Source organism: Pseudomyrmex gracilis, unplaced genomic scaffold (assembly GCF_002006095.1).
Source record: "Pseudomyrmex gracilis isolate BER0280 unplaced genomic scaffold, ASM200609v1 scaffold_1, whole genome shotgun sequence".
NCBI lineage: Eukaryota > Metazoa > Arthropoda > Insecta > Hymenoptera > Formicidae > Pseudomyrmex > Pseudomyrmex gracilis.
Genome location: NW_018020585.1, coordinates 763,940 through 791,091, shown reverse-complemented (window position 1 = coordinate 791,091; position 27,152 = coordinate 763,940). Strand labels below are relative to the sequence as shown.

Here is a 27,152-nt window from a genome sequence, read left to right as displayed (position 1 = left end):
AACTTTAGGTTAATGTGAGAATTTGACTGAAAGTCGATGCGCACGTTTATTCCTAATTTAAGCGATGTTATAATTACTAAAACAGTCTTTAAATTATGTCATTATATCGTAACGTCAGTGTAACGCATTGATAAATGAAAACATTTGATTATGTGACATATTTATTTGCGCTATTTACTCGCTAAAGATAAGCGTGAATAAAGTCGGACCACTACATTTTGAAAATGTATACATTTATCATAACGGTCATACTTTTACCGGCCGGTACATATCATTGTCGCGGCTGACATGGCGGTAAAAAAAAAAAAAAAAAAAAAAAAATTACAACCCGACAAACAAACGTAACCCGATAAGTTTTCCGTGTCATCAAATGTATGTATAGGGTAGCCGCCGCGCGTTAAATTATTGAACAGAATAAATTGCGCGAGCAGGTCGCATAATAAAACCTGACAATTTCATTCGAATGTAAGCGCGATCACGTAAATGCACGCGAAATGCATGCGAAAACGCAAGCATAAGTTATCCGCGCGTTCGATGCGGTGGAGGTCTGAGAATTAATTTGCTACATATTATTCATACAGAATACTGCGCGTACGGCCCGGTGCTAACGATCGGATTATTCATACAACGTTGTAATTATATTTTCATCATTAGCCAAATTATTAGTCGATTAGCGAACAACGATTAATCAGCAAGGTCTGTAATTATTGCGTGTCTAGATATCGTTTATGTGTCAATGCCGATATTCCGTTTCAGGAAAGGAAGCCGTGCAAATTGAATACGATGCTTGGACATTGCAAATTACAGGTATCGAGCTGATTATGTATCATTGCGATTACGTAATGCGTGTGAAATAATTCAGATACGGCTGTAACTCTCTGCATAAGAGTATTATTATATATGAGCCTGAATTAATATTGAAATTGAGAACGGGCTTTCTTTGAAGAAAAAGAAGAGTTTTTTACTTCATCGTCAAACAATTACTGATAATGTAACCTTGTTTGGTAGGTACGTTTACGTCGCAGACGTAACTTGTACGATACAGAGCTAACTGGCGAACACGTACTCGTAAGGGAATACACAACGACGCAGAGAGAGAGAGAGAGTCTGTTACAGCATCGCTAATACGCGTGATAGTTAGAATCAACGTTTACGTTGCGACGATGATCGGAAACTCGCTCAGCGATCACCTTTACGACTCAAAGATAAGGGAGCAACGTGCGAGAGACTCAACGTTAAAATCCCGCCTATTGGCATTATCGGTGCAGATAAAGGACTATATATGGCATCGTGCGCGCACACGCGTCGACTTTCACCGTCGGCACCGGGAAAAATATCGTCGCTCTTATCTGCTGGGCCATGGAATCGCCAACCGATCGAATTGATTTGTCCGCTAAACTTCGTTCGAGTTACGGCCAATAATCTGGGTACTAACTTTAAGTGGTATTCCTAGGCGTTACTGCTGTCTAAGGGGAGTAGTAAAAGTTTCATTGTCAGACCGCGATGCTTGATAACGTAATTATCGTGAAAGAGTATCATTTCAAAGTTCAATTTATTTTTAATGAAAACAGTTGTGACATAAAAGTGTTTATTTATTTTTCCTTTATGTTTAAGTTTGTTAGAATTCGTACAATGAAAAATATAAAGGAAAGATAAAATATAAAAGATAAATACAAAAAGATAAACACACACATCTAAATGGAATCTTGAGTATTTGTCATGACAAGAGAATAAAATACACGAACAGGGAGAAAAATAATAAAAAAATATTTCTTTCTTTCTCATGCAAACTAAAATAGTTCATGAAACAAAATGTTTATTGCGTTGTATGATAAATACAAGGATTCTGAATATTGTACGCAGAAGTGAAGTCAACAATTTAACGATATAAAAGTCTAAACGAGAATTTGGAAAAGAGTAACAAACGTCTCCCTTGATGTTGTTTTTCTATTTTTTCCTATAGTTACACGGAAAGTTTTACGTCGCGCGAGTGTTCTCCATATCATTATTAATTTAAAGTTCTCTCTGTCCCGCTATCTGGAAAAAAAGTGGTCAGTCAGAAGTGAAAAGCGCATGTGTGTCTCTGAGTTTCTCGTGTTTATTTCTCTTTGACTTTGTCTTTCTCTTTATTTTTGGTTTCTCTTCAATGTTCGCCGCGGATGTTGCAAGAAGCGGAAAAGCACACAGACGCGGATACTTTTCTTCGAGGCGAGAATTTTCTTCCTCGTTCTTGATCACCTAGGATTTCATACAAATGAAACTCGGACGTATTTATTTTCGTATTTTTATTTCGAAGCGCGAACTTCAAAGACAATAGCGCTTGTTATCATCAAGCCTTTGTTAGCATTATGATTTTTGCTCTAAATACAATATAAGTTAGCTAGAAATATCTGTAAATATTTATAATTAAAGATAAATCGCCTGTAAATTAGATTTGTGGATTACAAACATCATAAAATGCGTTATAACATTTCATTTATTTACTTATATAATGTTTTAAATACCATTTTATACAAATATTTAAAATGTTCCGCGTAAAATGCTCTACTTCTTTATTAATAAAAACTATGTGAATAATTCTACAATGCGTATTTTGTCGATCGCATAGAGAGAAAACAAATGAATTAATCGCACGTAAAATTTTACAAAGCTGTTGCTGATGCGACCTCGCCGATTCTTTTATTTCAAATCGATACAATGCGAAAGCATCGACGCTATTAGAGACAATAAATTACAATGTAACGCCTCCCTTGTCGAACGAGTTGCGGTATCGCGCGACTATCGTTCAGTCGATTACCCGGATATTGGATTTGCTCACTTTCCGCTCGCGCGCCTCTTATACATATGTATACCAAAATATTTGGAAGAAAAATTCACTCACCACAGACAGTCCTTTCTCGATCAGCAGACAAAGGGCCACCGGCACGGTAGAATCTAAAAAACAAACAAAAAGAGGTCGTTTATATCGATCATACAGCTTTACGTTGTCGTCTCTCTCCTCGTCCGAATTTGTCGTTTCCCTGTTCTCTCGCACTCTCCTTCCCATTCTATTTCCTTCCTCTTCTCGCTTTTTAAAACCGATCTGAACTTCGAAGTGCACAGCCGACCGATCGCAGCTGCGCGGGTTGAAGAGAGGAAGTGACAAAGGCTTGTCACTCAGAGTGATGGTACAGAAGCGAGTGAGAGAAAAGAACGAAGAGAACGAGAAAGAGGAGGAGGAAACGAGAGTAGAGTGTGGCGAAGGCTGCGCAGCGAGGATAAACGCTGCCGGTGATCGAGAGGGAGGGAAAAAAACGAGAGGAAGCCGATATCGAGCTAGCAGCGACGAAAGCGCCTCGTCGATAAATCATCCAAAATAGCACTCGATATAAAGCGGAAGTACGATTGGACGTCGCGTACGCCGAGCCCGGCGCGCGCGCGCCCGGGGAGCTCGCGGAAAACAATATCGTCCCCGATTCCAACTCTATTCGCGAAATAAGAACGAGAAATGCGCGTGCTTCGTAATCGCTTATACATCCAAATTTCTATTGCAGAATCGTCTGTGCGAAATTGCGTTTCTACTGCTGAATGCCAACAAACTGCTGCATTCCGAAAATTTCAAGACAAGCAATAAACATAATCTATTATATGTATGTATCTAAAACTATTTTTATTTTTAAATTCAACATGTAATGTCATTTCACATGTATAAAGTACAATGTCACAAATATCTATATATACGAGAAAAATTAAATATTCAAGTAAGATAAATCTTTGATTTATTTTAATTAAGCAAATTAGACGGATTTAATTGTAATTGAAGACGTAGAACATGCAAAGTGATATAATCTATTTTGAGAAAAAACTCAGCAAAGAAAATGGCATTAATTGATTGCAGTAACTGTGAAGATAATATCCGGTTGCAAACTTCAACTTGCAAGCGAAGGCACGCAGTTCGATATTAAATCGGATTCAATATCGTATACGAAATTACGACCGAACGGGATTACTCGAGAATCGATTTCCCAACGGCGGATTTGACGAAACACAAAATTTCTCTTTTTATTTCACACCGTTCCACTTATCGTTTCTCTGCATCGCTTTGCGGACACTTCGGAAGATTACGTGGATTTTCGATGTGGATGGGACACACGCGATATGGCGGTAGCTATAGCTCAGTGAAATTTCGCTGCGGACTGGCTCGTCGTATTCTTCGAGGCATCGTCCGTTCTTGGATAAAATATGGGCGTAACTTAAATAAGTTTAAAAGATGCAACCGGATGATAGGCAAACTCGCAGAATTCTGCGAACCGCGAAGGCATCGCGTCGAAGAAATCTGGAGATCCAGAAATGCAAGCGCCCGCGGCATCAAAATATTTTAATATTACGAGTTATACTGTTTTAATAAAAGTTACGCATTATTCTCTCCTTCCACTCAGAAATGTAATCTTCTCAACTCCGAGAAACATCTAGCTATCATCTCAATAAAAAAGTAAAATTCTCGTCTTATAAAAAGTAAAAACCGCCTATATCATATTTTGCTCAAACTTTGTACTTTCTTTCAAAATTGTTTTATTTTTTTAATATTAGCACACAACACAAGCGCGCGCTACGCGCACGCTATTATTGTTTCTATTTTAACGTGTTATGCCAGTAAACACAACCTGTCACCGCGATGACAGCTAGTATATACGTCTTACAAACAATATAATACACATGATGTACATATGAGAGATGTCAGAAATAACGCATAAAAATCAAACTCGAAAAATAAAAAAAAAGGAAAAAACAACACATGACTAAAGTCACATGACACAGAAAAGAGTAAAAAAGAGAATATTATATATATTATATATAATATTCTAGTATATAATATTATATGTAATATTATATATATTATATATATATAAAATATTATATATTATATAAAATATTCTACATCTATATATAACACACACACACACACACACATATATATATATATATATATGTATACCGTAATCACACAACCAAAATCAGTGACTCTGCCGCGGTCGCGCGACCGAGGTCAGTGATCCTACCGTACACACGCGGCCGAGGTCAGTGACCGCGCCAAGGCCGCGCGGCCGAGGTCAGTGACCCCTCAAGGCCGCGCGGCTGAGGTCAGTACCGCGCCAAGGCCGCGCGGCCGAGGTCAGTGACCGCGCCAAGGCCGCGCGGCGGAGGTCAGTGACATTACTGTAGTATGTATATAATACATATAATACAATATAAAGTATAATATTATAAATATATAATAAATTACATGTTTATACGTCTTACAAACCATATAATACACATGTACATATGAGAAATGTCAGAAATAACGCATGAAACTCAAACTCGAAAAATAGAAAAAAGGGAGAGTGAAAAAACAACACGTGAGTAAAGTAACATGACTGTACTTTAGTCACGTGTCTTTAAAAACGTGATTAAAGTAAGGTCAGGGAAAAAAGTAAAACAGACAATATTATATATAATATTCTATATCTACAATATATATTTAGTCACGTGGGGCTTTTCCTCTCTTCTCTGTTACGTGACTTTAAGAAACGCAAGAATATTTTTGTTTTCTAGTGTTTTTTGTTTTGAAGCGATTTAGACTAAAACGAAAGTGATCGGTTCAGTCGTTCTTGAGATAGTGCTCCATGAAGATCTCCATTTTCAATCGCATGAATTTCGCGTATAAGATGCACGAGTGCCTCGCGCCGTTCGAACGCGACTTCGGTTCACGTAAACTTGGCGCGAGACACTACCGTGCATCTTGATATGTATGACATGAATCGAGAAACACATCCTAGAAACGTCCACTCAGCGTCGAGATAAAAGTGGCAACAATCAATATCGAGTGAATCGATTGTGATTATTTACACACGCTTTTTCTGGTAGGATGAGAGTTAAATAAAAGTAGTTTACTTGGTTAATTTCCAATCACTTCGGAAATAAATGTGTGCAGTATAAAAGTCGAGTTGTTGCGTGACGAACGTTAAATGTAACAGGTTTGTAAAACGTTATGTTCTGGTTCCTGGATACGATCGAGCATTGGTGAAAGCAACTCACTTTAGATCTCGGCACGTGGACGTCACGCTGCGCAAGTCGAGTGAATCTGCCAGGTCTCATAGTCGGGTCAACAGCTGATGCTGATTTTAAGCTGAGAGCCAAACACTCCACGACGGAATCTATCGCTAGCGAACATAGCGAACATAGCGTTACATAGCGCACACAGCTTTGGTGTATCCATTCACATTATGAATAGAGAAAGCTATTTTTTTTTTAAACAGCGAACATACGTGGCCTCAGCATATTATGCCGCACTATTATTTTAAGTCATGTTCATGCTCACAAAGAAAACCAACCGCATATACCATCAGACGTAACAAAAGTATTTGCATGAAAAAATTATATTACAAAATATAGGTCACAAACTCGTATAGCATTCTGCATAATTATCCGTGTTTTGCAACACGCAACTATCATATGTTATTGTAATGACTACATGTGAATATTTTTGTTTTTACAGCTGTTATTAAGTACGTAAACGTTGCGTCGAGCTTTACGGCATGCTAATCCCAAATTAATTTAAGCTAACAAAGAAAACAAATGTAACGAGTAGGTGACATATATAAAATGTAAAGCAGGCAATTAAGAACACATTAGGCATAATTAGAGATGCAGTAATTGCCATGTTATCGAACTTTTTTCCTTATGTTATTTTGCTTGAAAAGTCAAGTCACTCCAACGATTAATTAAATTTTCAATTAACGGGATGAATATTTCAATGCAAAAGATGTTGCGCGCACGAATATACGTATCGTCATAATAAATCATATAATAAAGCACAGAAAATTATAATTTTTCTCATTTTGTTGCATAAAACGTGTTTTATTCGATAAATCAAGCACGGCTTTTGTAATCTCTCATCCTATTGAACGAGTAATACAGGCAAGCTCATTTCCGAGACATTTTGTGAACTTTGATAATGACGTCATTATCACTTTATGCAGCTCAATGAATATTTTCCCGTTTTCCGGACAAATTTCTATGATAAGTTGATTTACGAGAACAAATGTTACGGAAGAGGATAATCGACCTCGCTTGTTTGTTGCTCACGTATATCAAAATTTACATTAATGTTATATATTCTGCTGTCGCATTCCGCGATAACAAACGCATTATGACGAAGCGAAAAAAAATCTACTTTTGTTCAAATAAAATTAACCATATAGTGACGTTACAAATAGTTTTGATGCAAAATGCAGTTATTTGTTCGCGTGCACGTTTCCAAGAGTTTTCCGACCTTTTATTTATTTATGTCGATTTTCATTCGTTTTTTCTGTGTTTTGCTGCCGGAAACGAAGGTTTCGGATGGAAAGACATTTCAAACCGGCCCGTTGTAGAGTGCGATGGACGAGGGTCAAGCGACGATTGTTCCAACATGCTCACGTCGACTAATTACGAGCCTTTTGAATTCGAACACGCTTCACGAGTCACTGCCGCTTTTTGGCCTCGACCACGGACGATTCGTAGGTACTGCTTTTTCGAGCAAATTACGATCGCGCGTGGCTGAGCGAGAGAAAAAGCACAGGAGAGGCGTTTATTCGGTGAATTAAGCGCATCGTTCAAAGTGCATGAAAGCACCCGGGAAATTGGAAGCACGGCCGCTTTGATAAGAGGATTGAAATAAAGCGACGAAAACAATCCCCTTTGCCCGGTGAATAAGACGCACCAGTGAAAACGCTTCGATGATGCTTCTATTTATGTAACGTTAGATACAAGTGACAATAAAGAAAATAAGAAGCATAAAAAAAAGAAGCATATGTTAAAAATCTGAACGTTGTGTGATGTAACTGATGCTCTTAGTAAAAGTATCATAATAAATTAAATAAATCAGTAAAATGTATATATCACAAAATCTCACGGTTGAAAACGTCACAAAAAAACGTCTGTCATAATATGTTGGAAATAAATTTATTTAAACACACTATCACTTCTGTTTTTTGGCTCTCATTCGAGTCTGTCTTTATCTTGTGTTCTTTTATTGTGGATCTACATCTCTTTATTTTTTCAGATGTAACATATAAATGTATTTAAACACATTATAAAATATAGCATGACGAAAAAATAAATTTGCTTGTATGTTTGTAGTTTATAATAAAACTTTGTTTTCAAGTTGCAATATGTAAACCGTGCACTAATTATGTCACATTCAAAAGTCTAACCATAGAACTCGTAAAGCGCTGCGGGACAAACTTTCTCCTGTGTGTTTTCTCATGATGGAATACGTGAAGCAGAAATAGGAGTGCGTGAAAATGAAAACTGGTCGTGAACACACGACGAGGGCTTGCATCGTTGCCGGAATATTGATAATCCGGAAAACGTATCGGTTTTGGTGTCTGGCACTTCAGCGTTGGCGTTAATTAATGAAAACAAACGACGTCTCATATTTCAGAACACCTTCGACTTTTTCTCACCCGTTTTCGCGTCTTTTTTCTTCTTCTTCGTCGATACGTCGGTTGGATAGAAGAGGTTCGGGAAGGGATTCGGAATAAGAGAGAAGGAGAGATAGTGAAAGAAAGGCAGACAGCGAAGAATGAAAAGAGACGTATAAATCCGGCCGATGTCGAGCACGGCTCGCTAATAGATATTAATGGAACTCTTTTCGTCGTGGAAATTCGCCCAGTTTTTCACGCGGACCGCGGGGCATGATCGCGAAAGCCCTCAGAGTTCACTTCGTCCGAGAGGAATTAAGCGTGAAAAAAATGGGCTTTGACGAGAGGGGCGAGGGTGGCGTGAGAGGGTTAATGGGTGACAAAAAAATTGCGCGTAGCAAACCGAGTCGCGGCGATTGCGCCCCGTAATTTCGTCACAAGCATATGCATTTTTTCTTTGATCTTCTTGAACTCTACCTGATATTCCAAAAACAATGTTTCACGAGTAACGGTTTGTTTCACGGCGAGCGCGAGTCGGATTTACGAGCTGATGGACAGTCGCCGTTAAAATGATACGTCGACGTTGTGAACGGCGGCCAACGTCCGAGTGCGTTTTATTGCACAAACGCCGGCGAATGTCAGCGTCGAAAAATCAATGAAATATTTCGGGCTGTTTGGTGTCACGCTTGTTTATTCTTAAATGTTTGCCATGCAATACGTTATAAGACTCAGTGCAAAAGCAAACAAGAGCTATTATTGCGACAAAAAGAAACGTATTTTTTTTACGAGAAGCAAAATAAATTATTTTATCTCGCAAAAAAACTAACTAAACTGGTACACTTTTAGAAAGTTTCCTGAAATAAAGCTATTAGGCAATTCAGATCTATTACGATCTGAATATTTGTTGTAAAGCAAAAGGGGTTTACCCTAGTTTTTAAACTCCAGTCTGAGATTGTTCAGCGAAACATTTTTTTTATTAATTTTTTTTTATCTGAGAAATCACTCAAAATAAAGCGAGAACTTTAGTCAAAATAACTACAGAATTTTATTACCAGGATACTAATTTTACATCTCCGATATTTTCAGCGTGATGAAATGAGTGATTGATAATGATAAAAATAGTGCTTTTTCTTGTGCGCATAAAGAATTTACCCTCTTAAAACGGATAAATTGCAGCAGATATGTATTCCTTGGGTCATGAATGTGCCAAAAGCTAGACGTAAAAGCAAACGAAAGAAATTGCCTTCACGCCGCGACACATATTTTGCTAGGAATGAAAGGGATGCCTTAAAGGATTGCGGTGATTTGCCACATAACGACGAGGCCATCGTGTTAACGGGATGAAATTTTTCCGAGGTCTCATCGGAACGAGAAAAAGAGAGAGAAACACGAGGAAAGAACGTAGCATCGTACGTCGGTACGAGATAGACAGCGACAGCGAATGTAGCAGTATCCGCAGGCTCGGAGATAATCGACCTCCTCCTCGAACACCACTCCGATCTCAGCCGCTAATTAAGACTTTTACTTTTTCACGGTGAGTCTTCTCCTATCTTTCGAAGCGTCTCAGGCGGCTAGCGCAGCTCGCGAAATGACAGAGATGAGTGAGCGAGAGTGAGAGAGAGATATATAGATAGATAGATAGATAGATAGATAGAGAGAGAGAGAGAGAGAGAGAGAGAGAGAGAGATATCAAATCCCGGTAGGGCGGATCTTAATTAGATTCTGACATCGAGTTGGCGACATTCTTCCGACGCGTTTCATGAAAGTTTGATAAACGCCGGCAAGCGGAGCGGCGCGTCTTATTGCCGCGTTCCTACTCTCATCTTTCCTTGGTAATATAGTAATTAAAGATAATATGAAGATTGTCGCGAGATATACTTCTTTCAATAAATAGATATTTCAATAGATATTATTTCTACTTTTTTAACTCCAGTTTGCGTTCTTATCTTCATTTAATTGTCAAAATTGCATGGAAATTCACTAATAATAAAGTTCGATTTAAAAGACAATAAAATCGGATGTACACATGTTGTGTGCATCTTAATTAAACAAGAACACCGCTTAGAGAGAGAGAGAGAGAGAGAGAGAGAGAGAGAGAGAGAGAGAGAGAGAGTGTGTGTGTGTGTGTGTAAATATCTATCGCACCGTATATCAAATATTTCAATTTGCTTTTTAAAAACGTTTTACGCGATCTTTAAACCGATTATTTTTACATCTCGAGCGTTAGCGCGGGTTTTATACTAGACATAAAAGCGCGCGTGTGTCGCACGCTGACGCGCCGCCGTGAGACGACGTGGCAAAAGAAGGCCTTAATTAGCACTCATAATTATTCGTAATTAGCACTCGACGCTCGCAGTTCAGGCTACTCTCGACAACCCTCCGGCTAGTGACGGTGCCGGCGCCACCCGCTACTGGCGATAAAAAGGCAACGTAAACCGCGGACGGAAAATCGCTCCTTTTCATACCCCGTCTTCCGACTTCAGTGGACTCTATGTACAAAATATATACATACATATATATATACAATTTATATATATATATATATATATATATATATATATATATATANTATATACGGCGCCGCCCTTCTCTTTCGTTCTTTCTTTTCACTCCCCAGGCCTCTACTTCTCACTCCCTTACCGGGCAAGTCCTTTTTCCACTCTATCTTTCTTTATACCTCCTTAATCCAGAAGTGGGCTTGCGCGCCGCTTGAACTGGAGGCTTCCGTGAGCTTTAACCGGCGGTACCCTGTTTTCGTCCTCGGGCGCAACGCACAGAAGAGATTTATAAACGCAATTCTGAAACGATTGCGGCAGAATGATCTTCCAGGCCTTTTACCTCTAGAGCTTATTATCGTCATGAAAAAAGCTCATAATGTTCTTAATTCTTCCGTAACGGAATATTTCATTTTAATATCTGTTAAGAATTTTCGAGCAATTTATAATTACATTAATAATCAATTTTAAACAGTATGGTAAAATAATGGATAAACATTCCGAAGTTGTGTGTTGTAGTGTTCCAATACTTTACATATTATACACTTTATATATTATTATTCCAAGTTTAATTTGTACATAACAAACATTTTGTAAAATAAAATAATGTCCAAGTCGCGCGTTAGAGAAATCAATATGAAAAAATCACACATGTCTATGTACTTTTTTCTCTCTTGCTTACTCTGCGGTTTTCTTCGTGATTTTTGAGAAAAAGGATATAGGTGAATTTTTCATATCCTATTTCAGCTTCTGTCGTTCATACTCATCACGTCAGTCATCCAATATATTATCCGGAACTTATTAATTATTTACCCGATCAATAAATAGAACTGCGCACATACATTCTCTCACTTCCTTATCTCTTTCTTCTTTTGGCGTATATCTAAATTTGTGGATACGTATTTCTGTAATTTTTGTAATAATATATGTGCAACATATATAATATGTAATCTCAAAAAAATTTCAGCGCGTTATTTTATCCACGCTCTAATGATGCAGTGTGATTTAACGTTCCTATCTTTCGTGCTGATTTTTCTAATGAAAAAGAAGAGCACGCGGAAGAATGATAATGTACACACAGCGCCGCCGTATCTCTAATCAGAAGTGCACGAGAGAGGAGCACAAAAAAAGCGCACAACGGCTCGGGTCGATGCGCACTTGTATAATAAGTCTACGTTTAGCTCGGCCGAGGGTATAGACAATAAACGGGGAAGATACGCAAACAGCGCAAATGCGTGCGGAGGGATCCGCGAGGGCAATCTCGCATTTAATTCGATTATACTCGCGCGCCGTGCTGCACCGTGCACGGATTAAGTAATTCATATATATGACGGCCTGCTCCTCCGTTTTCCATTCCGCGCTTTAATGACCACCACGAATGGCGAAACGTATAACATCACGTCCGGCGTGAAAACCTGGCCCGGAGATTCGCTTTTTGAAATTAACGCGAAAGCGATCCCTATCATGCGAGTTCTCTCACACCGCTGACGACAGAATAGCTCGGTCGCACCGGCCCTTTTAAAATTTTACTTCTCGTGAAACTCTCTAGCGGTACCTCTGTAATTTTAACGGCACAATTGGACACAAGATAACGAAAAAAGTTTGAATTGTTTTACCTACCATAGTATTTGGTAAGAAAACACAAAGATCAATTTTTCAACCGTTCAATAGGTACGAAATTTTTTCAGATATAATATAAATTGGTTTAAAACTTACAAAAATAATCGAATGATATGTTATTAATACACTGTTAAAAGAATAAATTATTATTTTTTTATATCGTTATATTTCTAATATTTTAATTAATATTTGTTACTCTGAAGAATCTAGTTCATTAAATTGAAACAAAAAGATAAAAAGAAATTGCGGCAAGTGGAACAAAGTATAACTAAGTTTAAAATATTAATAAAGAGCTGGCGCTGAAAAGAAGTTTTGTATCTGAACTACTAAAACGCGTGGCACAACTGAGGAAAACTATAAAAATGTCGTAGAAATGGAACAAAAAAATTATACGACTGAATGCGAGAAAAGAACATACGCAAACACACGTACATAACGTCTAGTTCTAAATTGGCTGTGACGCGTCATAAAAAGTTTTTCTAAGTTTTGCGTTTGTTCATACACAAAAAAATATATAAATTTTTCACGTATATAATAATATAAGTAAAAAATGCATTGTGTGTAAACATATATGCAAGTATCAAAATTGAAACTAAATAAATAAATATTAAAATAAAACTAAATATGTGTGCGTATAAATATTATAAACAAATATTATTTTTATTTGAAACTTTAAAATGAGATGTTTTAGCTAAACTTATTGTATCCAAGGATAGGTTTTCGCGGACCAGCACGTACGGGAAGATCAACTGTTACAGCAGACATTGTTAATTGTTTTACCGCGGCGCGGTTGCTTCTGGCGCGCCGCGGTGGAATCCACAGACATGGCATGCAAATCTCGCGCTGGGTTTGGTCTTAAACATTCGGCCAACAGAGAGTAAGATACGCCAAGGCGCGGCAGGGCGCCGACGATGTTCCCGACGTTATGAGAACAAACCCTCACGCCCGCGCCAGTGAGCTATCACGAGCGGTTAGCTTGGTAGTCGGCAATGGTCGGTACACCCTTTCACATTTAGCCCCCGTACTCGTTACGCAGCTCGAGGGCCGTGAGCATTGAGTTACAGTTAACTTTAAGTTACCGTGGAACTTCCTGTCTCGGAACTTTCGGAAAACCGCTAAACGGACGCCCGCTACACGTACCGGACGTATGTACAAGCCCCGAAGGTCTAAACCGAAAGAACAAAAGATAAGCCGACGTTCGATTTTATATAATTCTTCGTTTTTTGTGTCATTTTTTGTGACGTTATTTGTAGCTAAATTAAATTATTATAGGTATTTCTATCCTCAGTAATTTGCTTTGAATAAATTATATTTCGAAAGAAGAAATAAACCACTGAAAATGTTTATTTTTACATTGTGATAAAGATATTTAATTATTGGTTAACGTAAAAGTTCAATAATGTACATGTATAAGGAAAAGCACAAATCAGAAAATAGATAATCTAATAAATTATTTTAATAGTAGGTAACGACCTACGTTTTTTTCGTCTCAACGTTATAAAATAAACATAATATAAAATAAACTTTATATATATATATATATATATATATATATATATACACGTATATATGTACATATTATAATATATAGCAAAATGTTTGTCAAATAATGTCACATCTAGAAATATATACATCCAAATAAAAAACAAGTAAATAACATATATGAACTATAGATATTCTTTACATTGGTAACAAACTGCACTTTATTAGCTCAGTGTTTTTCACGTTGAAAGGTACACAACAGAATTCCAATCCTATGTTTTTCAAACTCTCTATATATTTTTTATATACCGATCTATTGAAATCCGTTGAACTTTCGCATTTGATTGCGCTATTCCAGTTGACAAGTCGTGCAAGTTCAATAAAGATATAATAATACTACAAAAAAAAATATAGTTGACCCAAATTAAAATAAAACTACGTCCTCTTTCTTTCTCCGGGAGAAGCACTTCCTAAATAATTTAATCTACCGAATAATTAACATCCTAATCACAAAGCGACTTCGTTGAGAGATTTCCGTTTAAAAAATAATTTCGGCTCGCGCTCGCAATGAAAATTATTATGCGAAGGGTTGCGCGGGATACGAGGAACAAAACATCCTGTCTGCTCCCGTGGAAGGCGTCGTGGGAGCAGGCAGAAAGAAAGCTGAGGGTTGGCTGTAAAAAGAAAACGAGTTTAGTATCCCGTTGGAAGAAGCAACAGCGCACGGTGCAGATTCTAAAATACGGGAGCTATTAGCCGTAGTTTCCCATGAGCATTACCTTCCCTTATGTGTAAATGATGCAACCCTCCGTGGCGGCTTGTCTGACACAAGCTTCCTGCGTTCAATCTGCTTTATAGATTGAAATTCTTATAACAGAAAAATAACTATTTGGAAAATAAATTATATAAATGTTTCTTTCTTAAAACGCGGAATTAAGAAAAATCCTCAAAATAATAATCAATTCTAATAACGCTTTGATAGAAAGACGCGAGTTACTCTTATTTTTAACGCTATCTAATAAATCTGTATTGTAACAGAAGATATAAATGGCAAAAAAGTAGATTTATAACATAAATTTCTCTTACTATTTTCGTATTAGAATCTCAAGTAATAAAAGAGAGAAAAACTCATGTTATTAAATTCTGCAATGTTTTATATATTTTACTTTATAAGTTATTAAACTTTCAAAGCTTTTCGCAATTTTTTTTTTTTTTTTAGTTTGAATGTCTAGTCTGCAACCATCGTGCATGAAAGTTGCGCTCGCAACTGCACATGTGCTCGGTTATTGCACGGATGTAAGTTATGATGCAGCAACCTCGGGTGAAAACGCAACAAGCGAGCGCACTTTGCGACACTAAAGGGACAATACGCGAGGAATATGTTTGCTGTTTAAAGACATGATACGTATATCTTGAAATTTATACATTTGTGAGAAACTCGTTGAATTTTTGGTTTGTGAGAAACTCGTTGAATTTTTGGACTCGCTCGCTTTGAGCTAGCCTGACAAAGGCTTGGTATTGTTTGCTACGTGACAGCGCGCATATTTAACGAAATGGAAAATGGATGCACAGACATCGGCACCGAGTGAAACAATAATGTCAGCAACGGATACACCCGAGACAGCAGATCATAAATTATGAAAACGATTCTTTGAGAGAACTTCTCGAGCGTGGCGGAAATGCGAAAGCGCCAAACGCGCAGCAAATTATACACCGCGTTGCAAAAACGCTCAAATATCGCTTCTGAATAACCAACATCACCTAGAGAATATTCAGAATCGATAAATTCTGGAGAGATGGGGAATTACTTCGCCAAACTGTTTCTACCTTTTTGTAATTTTGCGATGAGCGCACTGTAACGAGAGAGAACTAAAACAAAAGCTCGAGTTGCCAGACTGGCTTTCATTTTCCCCGTTTTGTATCACTGTCAACGACGCAATTCCACGTATTTTTTTCTTTATTTTTCTTTATTTTGCCAAACTCTTTTTTTCTCTTAGCGTTCTCGATATTTTGTTTTTTTTTGTTTATTATTGATTTGTACGTACATATGTTCCAGTTTCAGATCGAATGTTATCGGACAGCTGTCAAGAAAAAATTTGACTTTACATTTTCGGATAGTTCATCATTCTCTCTATAAAATAACGCATGTAATATTTCTATCTTTTCTTTTAGAGTAAACTGGTGCGCGTCATTACGCGTTTTCACCTAGGTATTACATGTCGTTATGTTCAGAAGCATGTATTCACATTACATATAGGTTACCTAAGATTAAAAAAGTATGGCGTCCGGGAAAAACGGAGAAATTGAATTACCGCGAATACCAGAGAACCAACCGCAAAAGTCCTCGACAATAAAGTGGAATTTAGAGTCCGAACTGTAGTTTTTTTTCTCTCCCTCAGTGAAGCTCGATTTTATAGGTTTTGTTGAAGAAAAACGATTGCAAGGCCACTAATTTATCATTTTACGTAATCAATTTTTTTCGTATTAGCATCGTAATTCTAAGAAAAAAACGTATGACTTTAATGTAAAATAATAAATTCAATAAAATGCATTTTGTAATCTAATAACATTTCCGTCCGGCGCTCCTATAGTCTTTTCCAACTTAATAAATTAATTCTGTGTTTAATAGTTTCACAATCCGAGAAATAATATTATAGAATGTTTAATATAGGCAAAAAAACGTGGAAACATGGAAACACGAAAACTAAGTTGGCAGAAAAAGAAATTATGTCAATTTTTTTAATAATAGAAGAAATGTTAAAAGTAATTTTTTTAACTGACATTTTTCTGTTGACATGAACGAAGTAACGTCAATCAAAAGCTTTCTACAATAATTGTCGATCACTTTATAATTGAGGTCACGAGCATTGACAGCTCCGTTTTCATTAAACTAAAATGACACATCGGCAGTTTTACTTACAGCATATCAGCAACAACGAGGGATATTCTTCGCCACCGTCATTTTTGCCACTGAGAAAAAGAAACCATTGCCAAGGATCCACTCTGATACCATATCTGCAAGAAAATAAAAAAAATAAATGAGAGATTTTTATAAAATCACTTTATGTAATAATTGCCATATATAATTTATACTTGAATATACATTACTATTTATAATTTATATTACAGCAATAATAACGAAGGCAATGTACTATCTATTAAGTCTAATAATATAATTAGAGATAATGTATTATCACAAATCAATTATAAAATGCTAACAAATATAAATAAATAAAATATACAATTGCTGAAAGATATTTACTTGTTTTTTCAGCAACTTTCACATCTTGTTTAAGCGTAAAATGAAAAATATGAAAAAAGAACATAAACATGAAAAAAAATAAAAATCACCTTCACACGACGTTCTTCATTAGAATCTTTAGTTTACCACTGATATATTAACATACAAACCGAGAAGCAAATGTTTCATTATTATTATAGTTTGTTTCTTAGTACGATCTTTTCTACAGAGATGATTGAAGAAAAAACAAAAGAAAGGAAGAAAATATAAAGAAGACGCAGATTTGAGCGCGTTCCTTTGTTCTTTCGTGATAAATAATAACCGCCACATCGCACCATGCAAAGAGAAAATCCATGGCTGGGAAATAAAACGATTTTCCTGAAAGACCGGCGCGGTGGAAATGTAGAAAACGTCTGTCTCGTGATTGACTGCGATCTTGATTCGAGTCTGTGATTTATTTTGATGGCGCACGTCGGAAAATATTATAAACGATGCCCTCGACTAAATCGTGCTGGGATTATTTATTGGCAATTTCGTGAAATGGCATTTTCTACACACACGAATTTCATACGAATCATATATTAATTTCTGCACGTAGATCAAACGAAGTTATGCAGAAACAGGATGCGTCGAATAACGTAATAAATAAATGGAATATGTTAAATTATGATAGTCGATTACGTTATGTTTGTATGTGTACACATTCGTCTATAATATAAAAATCTATATATTGATTACAAAAGAGCGGGGCAAAATATACAAAGAGGATTTACATAATTTTAATATGTTTCGCAAATATATGCCGATACGCAATCAAAATTACAGCAAGAGAAGATAATTCGCAAATAACATGCGTAAATTACCTTTGTTTTCTTTTTTCTGTTTATTTTATGATATACAAATATATTCGACGGTAGTTATCATTACTGTGGAATAAAAATATGTGTTTTGCGTATGTTTTATCGTAATATTAGTCTGAAAACGTAATTTGCAATGGTATCGACCTAAGCCATCGAAAACATTATTTTCTCGCGAGACACGATAGATGTACCGGCCGAAAAAAGGTAACGGTGTACATTAATGGCTTTAGGTCGTACGCTCCCTCTCTCCGTTAACGATGATAAACGAGGCTTATGGGTCGAGTAATTAAAGTATTCGAAGTGGGAGTGGTTGTTACAGAGAGACAATATTTATTGGGGCGCAATCACTGACCTAGTTCTCTCTGGGAAAATGCAATCCGTCATGTTGACGCAGTTTACGATAATTGGACAGCGGCGTGTAAAAAATATGACTCTCGTTCATAATTAAACGGTGTAACGCGCCGTGTGACAGCTGATCGGTGATAATTTACGAAAACAGTCTCGCGTGTCACAAACATCGAATACGCACATCAATAATGTAAGCCCCATCTTCAATATCACAACATTTTGGGCTATAGTTAAAGCTCTGTGACCTAATACAGTCACAAATAACCTATAAATAAGCAAACATTGACATATATCTTCTCCGAACGTACACCAAGCAATCAGTTCATTATTTTACATCTCTCAAACTTATTGAACTCAGATAATAGAGAATAGTAATATTTTATAATAACAAAAACTAGAAGAAATTTTACAGACATTTTGTGTTTTATTAAAAAGATAAATAATAAAAAAAAATTGCCGAAACCACGAGCAAAAAAACTACCGTTTAATGATCTAGTTCGTAAGTAAATATTTATTTTGGCGAAATAAAAAGATTCGAAGAGAAAAAAACACATTCGTTCGATCGTTCAATGATTAAACCGATTCGATTTCGATATACGCGTGTATACATACGGAGTCTCATAAAACATTTTTCGAGTGCTCGAAAGTTAAGGGGATATCACACTTATCGAAACTCATCGTTCCGAGACGCGAGTGAGCAGAAACGATATTAAATTTCTTTCCCCAGCGGGAATAGCCGTCTTGATCCGAGAGCGACCGTTAAATCCACGCTTCTCCGTCCGCCGGAGTTCGTTAATACAGCGTCACGATAAAATCCCCAATTTCACGTCGAACCTGGTGAGAGGGAAACGTCGGAACCCCGGGAGTGACTCTCAGTGGGAGCGCAAGAGCGCGCAGAAAACCAGATTGAAAGAGTTATGGCGCCAATATGGGACCGACTTGGATGAAACTGTGGGCGCGCGAACAATTCGCATTAAATATTAATAAAACGCGCGGCGAACAAAAACGTCTTCCTCGCTTCTGCGATTGTGCGAACGCAAGGAATGATACTTTTCCGAATTAATGGCATGACTTGAGAAAACTCGTTTCAAATGTGGGATTGACTCAGCAACATGGATTTTTCACGAAGAACATTTGAGGTTGTTTATCTTAAGCAAAAATATTAAAAACTATATAATATCTGATTTCTGAAGATGTCAGTTTCTTTTTCTGCACAATAATATATCCGACTATAATATCCAATAATCTTTAGTCGAACACAGCAAATGAGTTTTATGTTCTGACATGACGCGCGAGTGAAAATCATTGATAAAACAGAACATTGGAAAAAGTTGCCACTGTGACACATTTAGATGCATCTGTGATATTGATGTGCAATATTTTATCAGTGTCATAACTGATGCTTCTATAAAAAAAACATCATGATTCACTAATCTTACATTTCTCCGTTTTCTGTTAATTTGATGAGTACCATCTAGTGAAAACTGACATAAAATTGTATATAAATAGAAAAAAACTTTTATATCCACAGAAATACAGCAGTATTTTTCATCATCTGCATAAAAAAATATACATAATACGTTTTCTGTGAAAAATCCAAAATATTTAAAACCATATATATCAAGTATACATGTAATCTATGACAGGACCAAATTAATTGTGTCCTACATTTGTTTACTTGTCGGATCATTTATAATCGCACGGCGAAAGCGGCAATTTTTCGAATATCACGAGTTTGAAACATTTTTAGGAACTTACGCAGCAAATATAGTCGGAAAAAAAAAGAAACGCATGCAGACGCGAACAAATGGATAGAAAATGATTCGAGGCAATCGACAAAACCGAACCATGAAATAAGCGCGCATCTGTATCTGGGATCTGAAAATGCATAAATTATGACTGCATGGCGAATCTCAGAAAAAGTTTCGCGAGCGATCCGTGGATACAAAAGACAAAGAAGGAGAAACTTCAAGAGTAACTCTCTTTATCCGCCCGGCGCGCGCTTTTATCGATAGCGTGGGAACCTCTCGTCGGGAGTTCGATTAATTGAGCTCTCTTGCTGCTCTTTTTTTTTTTTACTTCGCAGAGAGAAGCATCTACCCGCTTTCTTACCGACGTATTTTTTTTTCAGTCGCCAATCGACCTCTCATACCCCCTTCCATACCTTCGCTCGCATCAATTAATCTCGATCGCAGTGGAATCGTGTCGACAACTTCATCCTTACGATTCGGCCGCCTTTTGTTCTTGTTCTTCGCGAATCAAGTCTAGGAAAGACTTTTTATCAGCTGGAAACGAATCAGTCGAGAACGCAGCGGTATTAAATGGTTACGATTCTGCCGAAGTGCTCCATCGGAAACGCCGATAAGTTAATTAAGCGGTGATGCGATCGCACGTGAAATTATCTGGCCGATTGAGCGTTACGTTATATAATACAAAGGCGCGATAAAACGCCGCAGGCATATATCTATTGATCACAAATTTCATATAAAGATTAATTTTAACGGACCATATGCTTTGTTAAATTATTTGAATTATTTTACAATACATATAAATATATCTTTTTTTAAAGTATTCTGCAGTGTTTAAAATCTTTCAAAGATTTCTAGAAAGCAAATTAAAAGCAAATCAATGAAATGTCTTTAAACTGATTTCACAAAGGATTTTCATCGAACGGAAACGGCTCACAATGTCTTAGGCCGCCTGCAGCTGTTTGAGGCGCGTATGAAGCGTGTCGGGGCTACCTCGCGCAATTACGTCGCAAAAGTTCTCTCAAAAGTTTTTCCACGCTTAACGAGCGTGATAAATTTCTGTTACGCGCCCCTAGGAGCAGCCGGACGCGAGGCCGAGAGTTTACAACGGCGATAAAAATCTCGTTGAAATTATTCATGGGCAACGCTTACGCTCTTCTTTCGCTATGAGAAAAGAAGGCAGCTAACTTACTACTATGTATGAGAACGATATCCTGGAAGCGTCGCGCGAGTAATGGCACGAGTAATGTGTGAATAAAACAGTGATTATCTTTGATACTGCAATCTTAGTTGAATCTTAGTTAAATCAATCATTGTTGTCAAACACATATGTTCATTAAAATTAAATGAAATTAGAAGTAATCGCAATTATTGCGCATCAACTAGCTCCTATAATAGTTTTTCTACCTTTCTTAGTGAGAGTGTTATTAATTTTTAATTAATGTTTTAATTAATGTTTAACCGCGGCACAATGTATTCGCATGTCAGTTGTTGAGGTGTTAATGCTTAAAAAAGCGTCAGAAAAAATTCCCAGGAAACATGTGCATATGCATCTACGTGTGAGACATATAAGAATAAAAAATTTAAAATAAAAATATATTAAATACATTATAATTAAAAAATATAACACTAAATAATTAATCATTAAGTATTATAAATAAATCCTATGATAAATAAACAAATATAAATATAAATAAATTGTACTGATTGTGCGTTAAATTTGTTTGATATATTAACGAACATGTGAGAAAAAGTCAAGATTTATGTTATATTTGATTCCCAAATAGTCTATAAATATAAAATAGAAGAGAGCTTTTAAATTTCAATTGTCTGAGCTTTGGAATCAAGCGCTAGCTCGTAACCATCGCTGTGCTGCAGACGACGGCTAATTCGATTCGAAAAGGTGAGGAACGGTCAGTCCTACTCCCGCCATCCATAAATTAATTTGATATTACTCGCACTTATCTTTTTCTTCCTTTCACAAGTAGCGTAAAAGTAACGATCGGCACTTTGAGAAGTCAATCGAATAATTCATAGTAGAAAGTACATAAATTTCACGAACGTTAAAAGACAAATGAAATTATCACGATGACAGGCATAGATTATTTCACTCGATATTACTGACATACGTAATAATTTATTTTATATCAAACTCAAATTCAATTCTGTCACAGTCTTTTTTAAATATTTATTTTTGTATTTCAAATATATATTATATTTTCATATATGCACATTTATTATTATCTTTTATAATTATTTCTATATCTTATTGCAAGTTGAATAATTTAGATATATCTGATAAAAGAATATTTTGATTTTTCTTATTTTATCCTATTTCTCTACCTCTCTTTATCCTTCTCTCTTATTATATCTTTCTTTTATTATAAAAAATCTTATAGAGTTAATATCGAATGTCAATGCAAACACAATATCACACGGCAATGATATAATGTGTAGTTTCTAAACTTTACAGGTATCAAATTTATTTCCACCTGCAAACGTGTTTTCGATCAAATACGAGCTCATCGAAACAGATCGTGCAACCTTACCACTTGACAATCTGTCACGTTATACGTCCTACCAACAATCGCCGACAAGCACCAAATAACATCCACTTACATGATCGATTTGTAACCGCGCCTGAAGAATGACGAATAATCGTGCTGTAGCAGTTACAGTTACGACAAACTCAATTTTGTCAGCTAGTCGGCAATCGATTCTTTTTGTCGCGCGCCGTCAATTGCTACGGCAGCGCATCCATCAAACCGATAAAAGAGCTTCTGATCGCCTTTTGTTCTCCCATCGAATACCCATTGGTGACCACCCCATGTGGAGACACCCTGTTCCACCTCCGTTGGGTCAGTAACAACTTCTTGATGGAGCTATTGCTTGTCAGGACTTCCTCTTTTTTTACAGTGTTATTAGGACCGATGGATCCAACACGATCGCCTATAGCGTTTAGTTCTCCTTTTATGTTCTTTTTTCCTCGAAATAGACTTATCTCGATCCGAACGATCGAAGGGTTTCCGTCAATGTGTCTTTTAGAAGAGAAAAACATTCCACGGAATAACATTTAGATCGAAATCTCAACGACAAAATAACTATTCAACTACCGATTTCTAATGTTCTCTATTCAATTTCGTAAGTAAAATACAATTTATAAATTAATTCAAATAATAAACGATAAATTCGAATAATAGCTGTAGAACAATTCGTTAACTCTTTATTTATTTAAATGTTCTATCAATCAGTGGACAGATATGTTGTGAAGTACTACTTATGATCCAACAAAGTGTGTCACGTCTGTTAGATACAAGAGCAAAGCATTTTATTGACAATTTCAGAAATACTCACTTTATAAAATTTTCCAGTAGCAACCGAATACCACCAATGCCTAGTAGTAAGAAACCCCAGTTGACGAATCCCGTGAAGTTATCAAAGCCGGAACTCCACGAGAAGAGGCTATCTCTTGGACGATGACATCTGTAAAAGAAATAAAAGAACTCGAACTATCCGCTTCTATATATTCTCGTTTGTCAATATGTATGTAGCAAACCGTCTGATAATTTTACAAGTAAAATATATTACGTAATAATAGAGTTTCTTTAAAAATAGAATTATAAGTATAATGCTTTTTCTCATGTGTGTTTCTTATTCGGCCCTTCATAGTTCTCCTTGTGAATAGCGAGCTCGTTACTATAGTACGGAAATTCGATAATAGACCGGGCGCCGAGTCGCTCAAGGAGAAGAAGGTATTAAGGAGAATATTCTCATTCTGGCGCCATACTAGCAAAATGTCCCTTGTGCGTGAACAGTATGAAGAAAGACGTACGAACGTCGCGCAACGGATGAGAATAGAGCAATAAAGAAGCTTTCATATCGCACGGTTATACATGTTCTTATATCAATTTACGGACTGACGTATAGTTCACACGTGACGACGCGGCAAATATGATATGAGTCGTTTTTCTAACAATAAGAGAGATGCTCGTTGCGTGACTGATGTTCGAAACGCATGATGATTTGCTTCGGGGATGCGCTCGACGGGATTTACGATTCTTCGCGTATAACTCCAGTAACAAAATGTAGTTTACAACATACGATCATAGCGAGATTACTGCTGCCCGTGTCACGACCCTTTCACTTTGCTTTCCTCGGTGAAACGGTATTTTGCATCTAACAGAAGCATTCGGAGCATCGCAAATTCTGTTTGGAGTTTAGACCGCCGAGACATTCAGATAGGCAAGTACAAACAATAACGCAGTCACGAAAATATATAAAATGGCTGTAGATGTTTCACTCTTTCACTTACGTTAAACTAGTTCTCTTTTCAGTATAATGTGCTTCTTTAAAAAAAAAAAAAAACTTCGACGAGTCATTAAAAAATAATTACGCATACTTGCGTGTCAAAGACAAGTTCGCACTGGCAGGTAAAAAAAATAAACAGACAAGAAACTTCCTCTTTTAAAACATTAATTAAATTTTGTACAAAAGTTTTGTACGAAAGAAATAAACGACAATCTCATTCTGTAATCCTCTCGAGCGAGTAACAACTTTAGCAAGTGTTTTCCCCTGTTCGATAAGAAATTTATTTATTTTTTCGCTAGCTCGGCACAGCGATACGGCACAGCAACTGCTTGTCCGACACGACCAATCGCTGTCATGAATCGCGAGGACGCTTTATCGATCGGCGATACGAGTGGCACTTGAATGTTTTGTGCCGCAAGACAAAACCCTTTCAAAAAGTTTATACGATGGTCCTCGTCGACTCTTGCAAGCGCGCAACCCACGATGATGATAGACGCAGATCGCAGAAGCCAATTACGAAGACGGATCCGGTATATAATCCAGCCGTGGAGAAACGCCAAAGACACAAGAGGGTTTTGTACCGCGACTCTCCGTCATGCGCCATAAGATACCATTCAGATTTCATGCACGGAATATAGTCGGCGATGCGCACTTGTAAGTCACGCGAGAGAAGCGGCGCACCATATGGAATCTCCGATATCTAAAGTGCTTATTGGACGTACATGACGACGCTGAAAGGAGCGTATACTAAAAGGATCTCGAAGCGGTACCGCGCGGTGAGTGGGTCTACGTAGCGAAGAACAAAGGAATATAATGATCATAAGACGGAACTTGTGTATGTGTGTCTCTTTGTTGTGTCTTCCGAAAAGTTACTTGTAACAGAGTTAATATTCTTAACGTATCGAGACGTTACTTCTTTGCGGGATCATTTGCGAAACTAAGAAAACTGTTTAAAACGAAATTAAACGTGTTTATTTTCTCACAGTGTTGTTAACAGCATATTACCATATCGTTGAAGATGAGTTTCACGCGAAAGGCTTCTTAAGCGTGTTTAAAGGAAGCCATGTCTCTCGCGAGTCAAACACTGTCTTGAATTCATAAATAAATTTAGATAAATAATTATAATTTCTCTCTCTCTCTCTCTCGTTTTCTTCAAATTGCGGTTATTTGTTTTCATAATCATTTTGATAATAAAAATACGTCTCGATTATTTCGCGAATTATTTTTTGTCAATCATTAGAAAAGTAACAACTGTATTCGCAATCGATATATACATATATATGTATCCGAAGAAAGTAAATCTCATATCAAGTGATTCGATTCCGCCGACTTCTCGATTGCCTCTTGCTTCGTGACCGCTACTATTATGCCATCATCGAGAAAGATCTCGAGACGCTCCTATACCACTTCTATGGAAGAACCTCTCGTCTTAAGTATTTACATGAAAGATCCTAGCAGAAACTCGGGGCGATAAGATGTATCCTTGAGATCGGATCTCTTCAGAATTTGGAGAATCAAAGGATCGCGAAAACCGAAAGGCTATAAAATCGAATTTTATATACATATACGTATACATTTATATATCTTTCGAACTACTCTGCACAATTTAACTTTTAAATATAAATATTTGCTTCGGAATCTCTTGAAAGATTTCCAAACAAGATTTCCTCTAAGCGCAAATGTGATGATTTTGACTGTGCGAAAACGTAGATAAATTCTAATTAAAATCATAAATGTAACACGCTAACTATCTTCTCTTCTCTATCTCTCTACCACTTCTGTTATTTTAGTTCGTAATTATTCAAATTCTAGCATCGAAGTTTCTCAGCTGCTGCTAATATTATACATTTTCACAACGACGCGACTTCTTATAATGATGACGACGCAATTTGTCTGGCGAAGAATTCCGTTGGTTTTGCGTACAAAATTGTAACAGAGGCGAACGTTATATATAGAGCTCTGTCGTAATTACCCGCAGCCACCCTCACCGGCGCGGTTTCTGCACGTATTCAGCATCGTCGCGCATCTCCCTCGTTCAACAGCACCCCGCACAACAGCACCCCTAATAAACCCTCTCGACCTGTACGCCGTAACTATTACTCAGAATTTATGGCAGATCGCGATAATTAATAGAGCCGCGATAGAAACGGCGGTTTGCGCACGAAGAGCTATCTCTCGCGCTTCTGGTATTGGGACGGCACGGCGAACAGAACGCGCAGACGTGTCACCTGGAAATTCCATATGCATGAGAGTGCAATGTGTCCGAAATGTTGCGTCCGACGTCTTTGGGGAAACGTGAGATACGTGAGTCAAGAGCGCATTAACGACGACCTTTCGACTTTTATCACTTTTGAATCATGTGGTATGAAACAGACGATATCAAAAACACAGTAATACGTACCTTGTCTTTAATCTTCGTCTTTGATATCGTGTAGAAAAGAGAAGTAGAGATTTTTAGTTTTATCGATATTTGACTTCTTGTTTTTTTATAATAACATTCAGATTGTGTATGTGTGTGTATACACGCATTAATATTAATAATTATATTTTAAAGTAACACATTAGGATAGATAATATGTTCTTGTCAAGAGAAACCCATGCTTAAAGTTTAGATTCGCGCTATA

At 37.0% G+C, this 27,152-nt stretch overlaps 1 protein-coding gene across 1 annotated transcript in view; it reads right to left on the bottom strand.

Moving 5' to 3' along the window:
* Positions 1 to 27,152, bottom strand: part of LOC109852637 (diacylglycerol O-acyltransferase 1) — an 84,878-nt gene that overhangs the window by 47,949 nt on the left and 9,777 nt on the right. The window contains exons 2-4 of the mRNA XM_020423977.1: positions 23,575 to 23,703; positions 16,944 to 17,038; positions 2,882 to 2,934 (exon numbers count right to left, since the gene is read on the bottom strand). Of these exons, the coding sequence (XP_020279566.1) occupies positions 2,882 to 2,934; positions 16,944 to 17,038; positions 23,575 to 23,703 (277 nt within the window). The remainder of the gene's footprint in view (positions 1 to 2,881; positions 2,935 to 16,943; positions 17,039 to 23,574; positions 23,704 to 27,152) is intronic.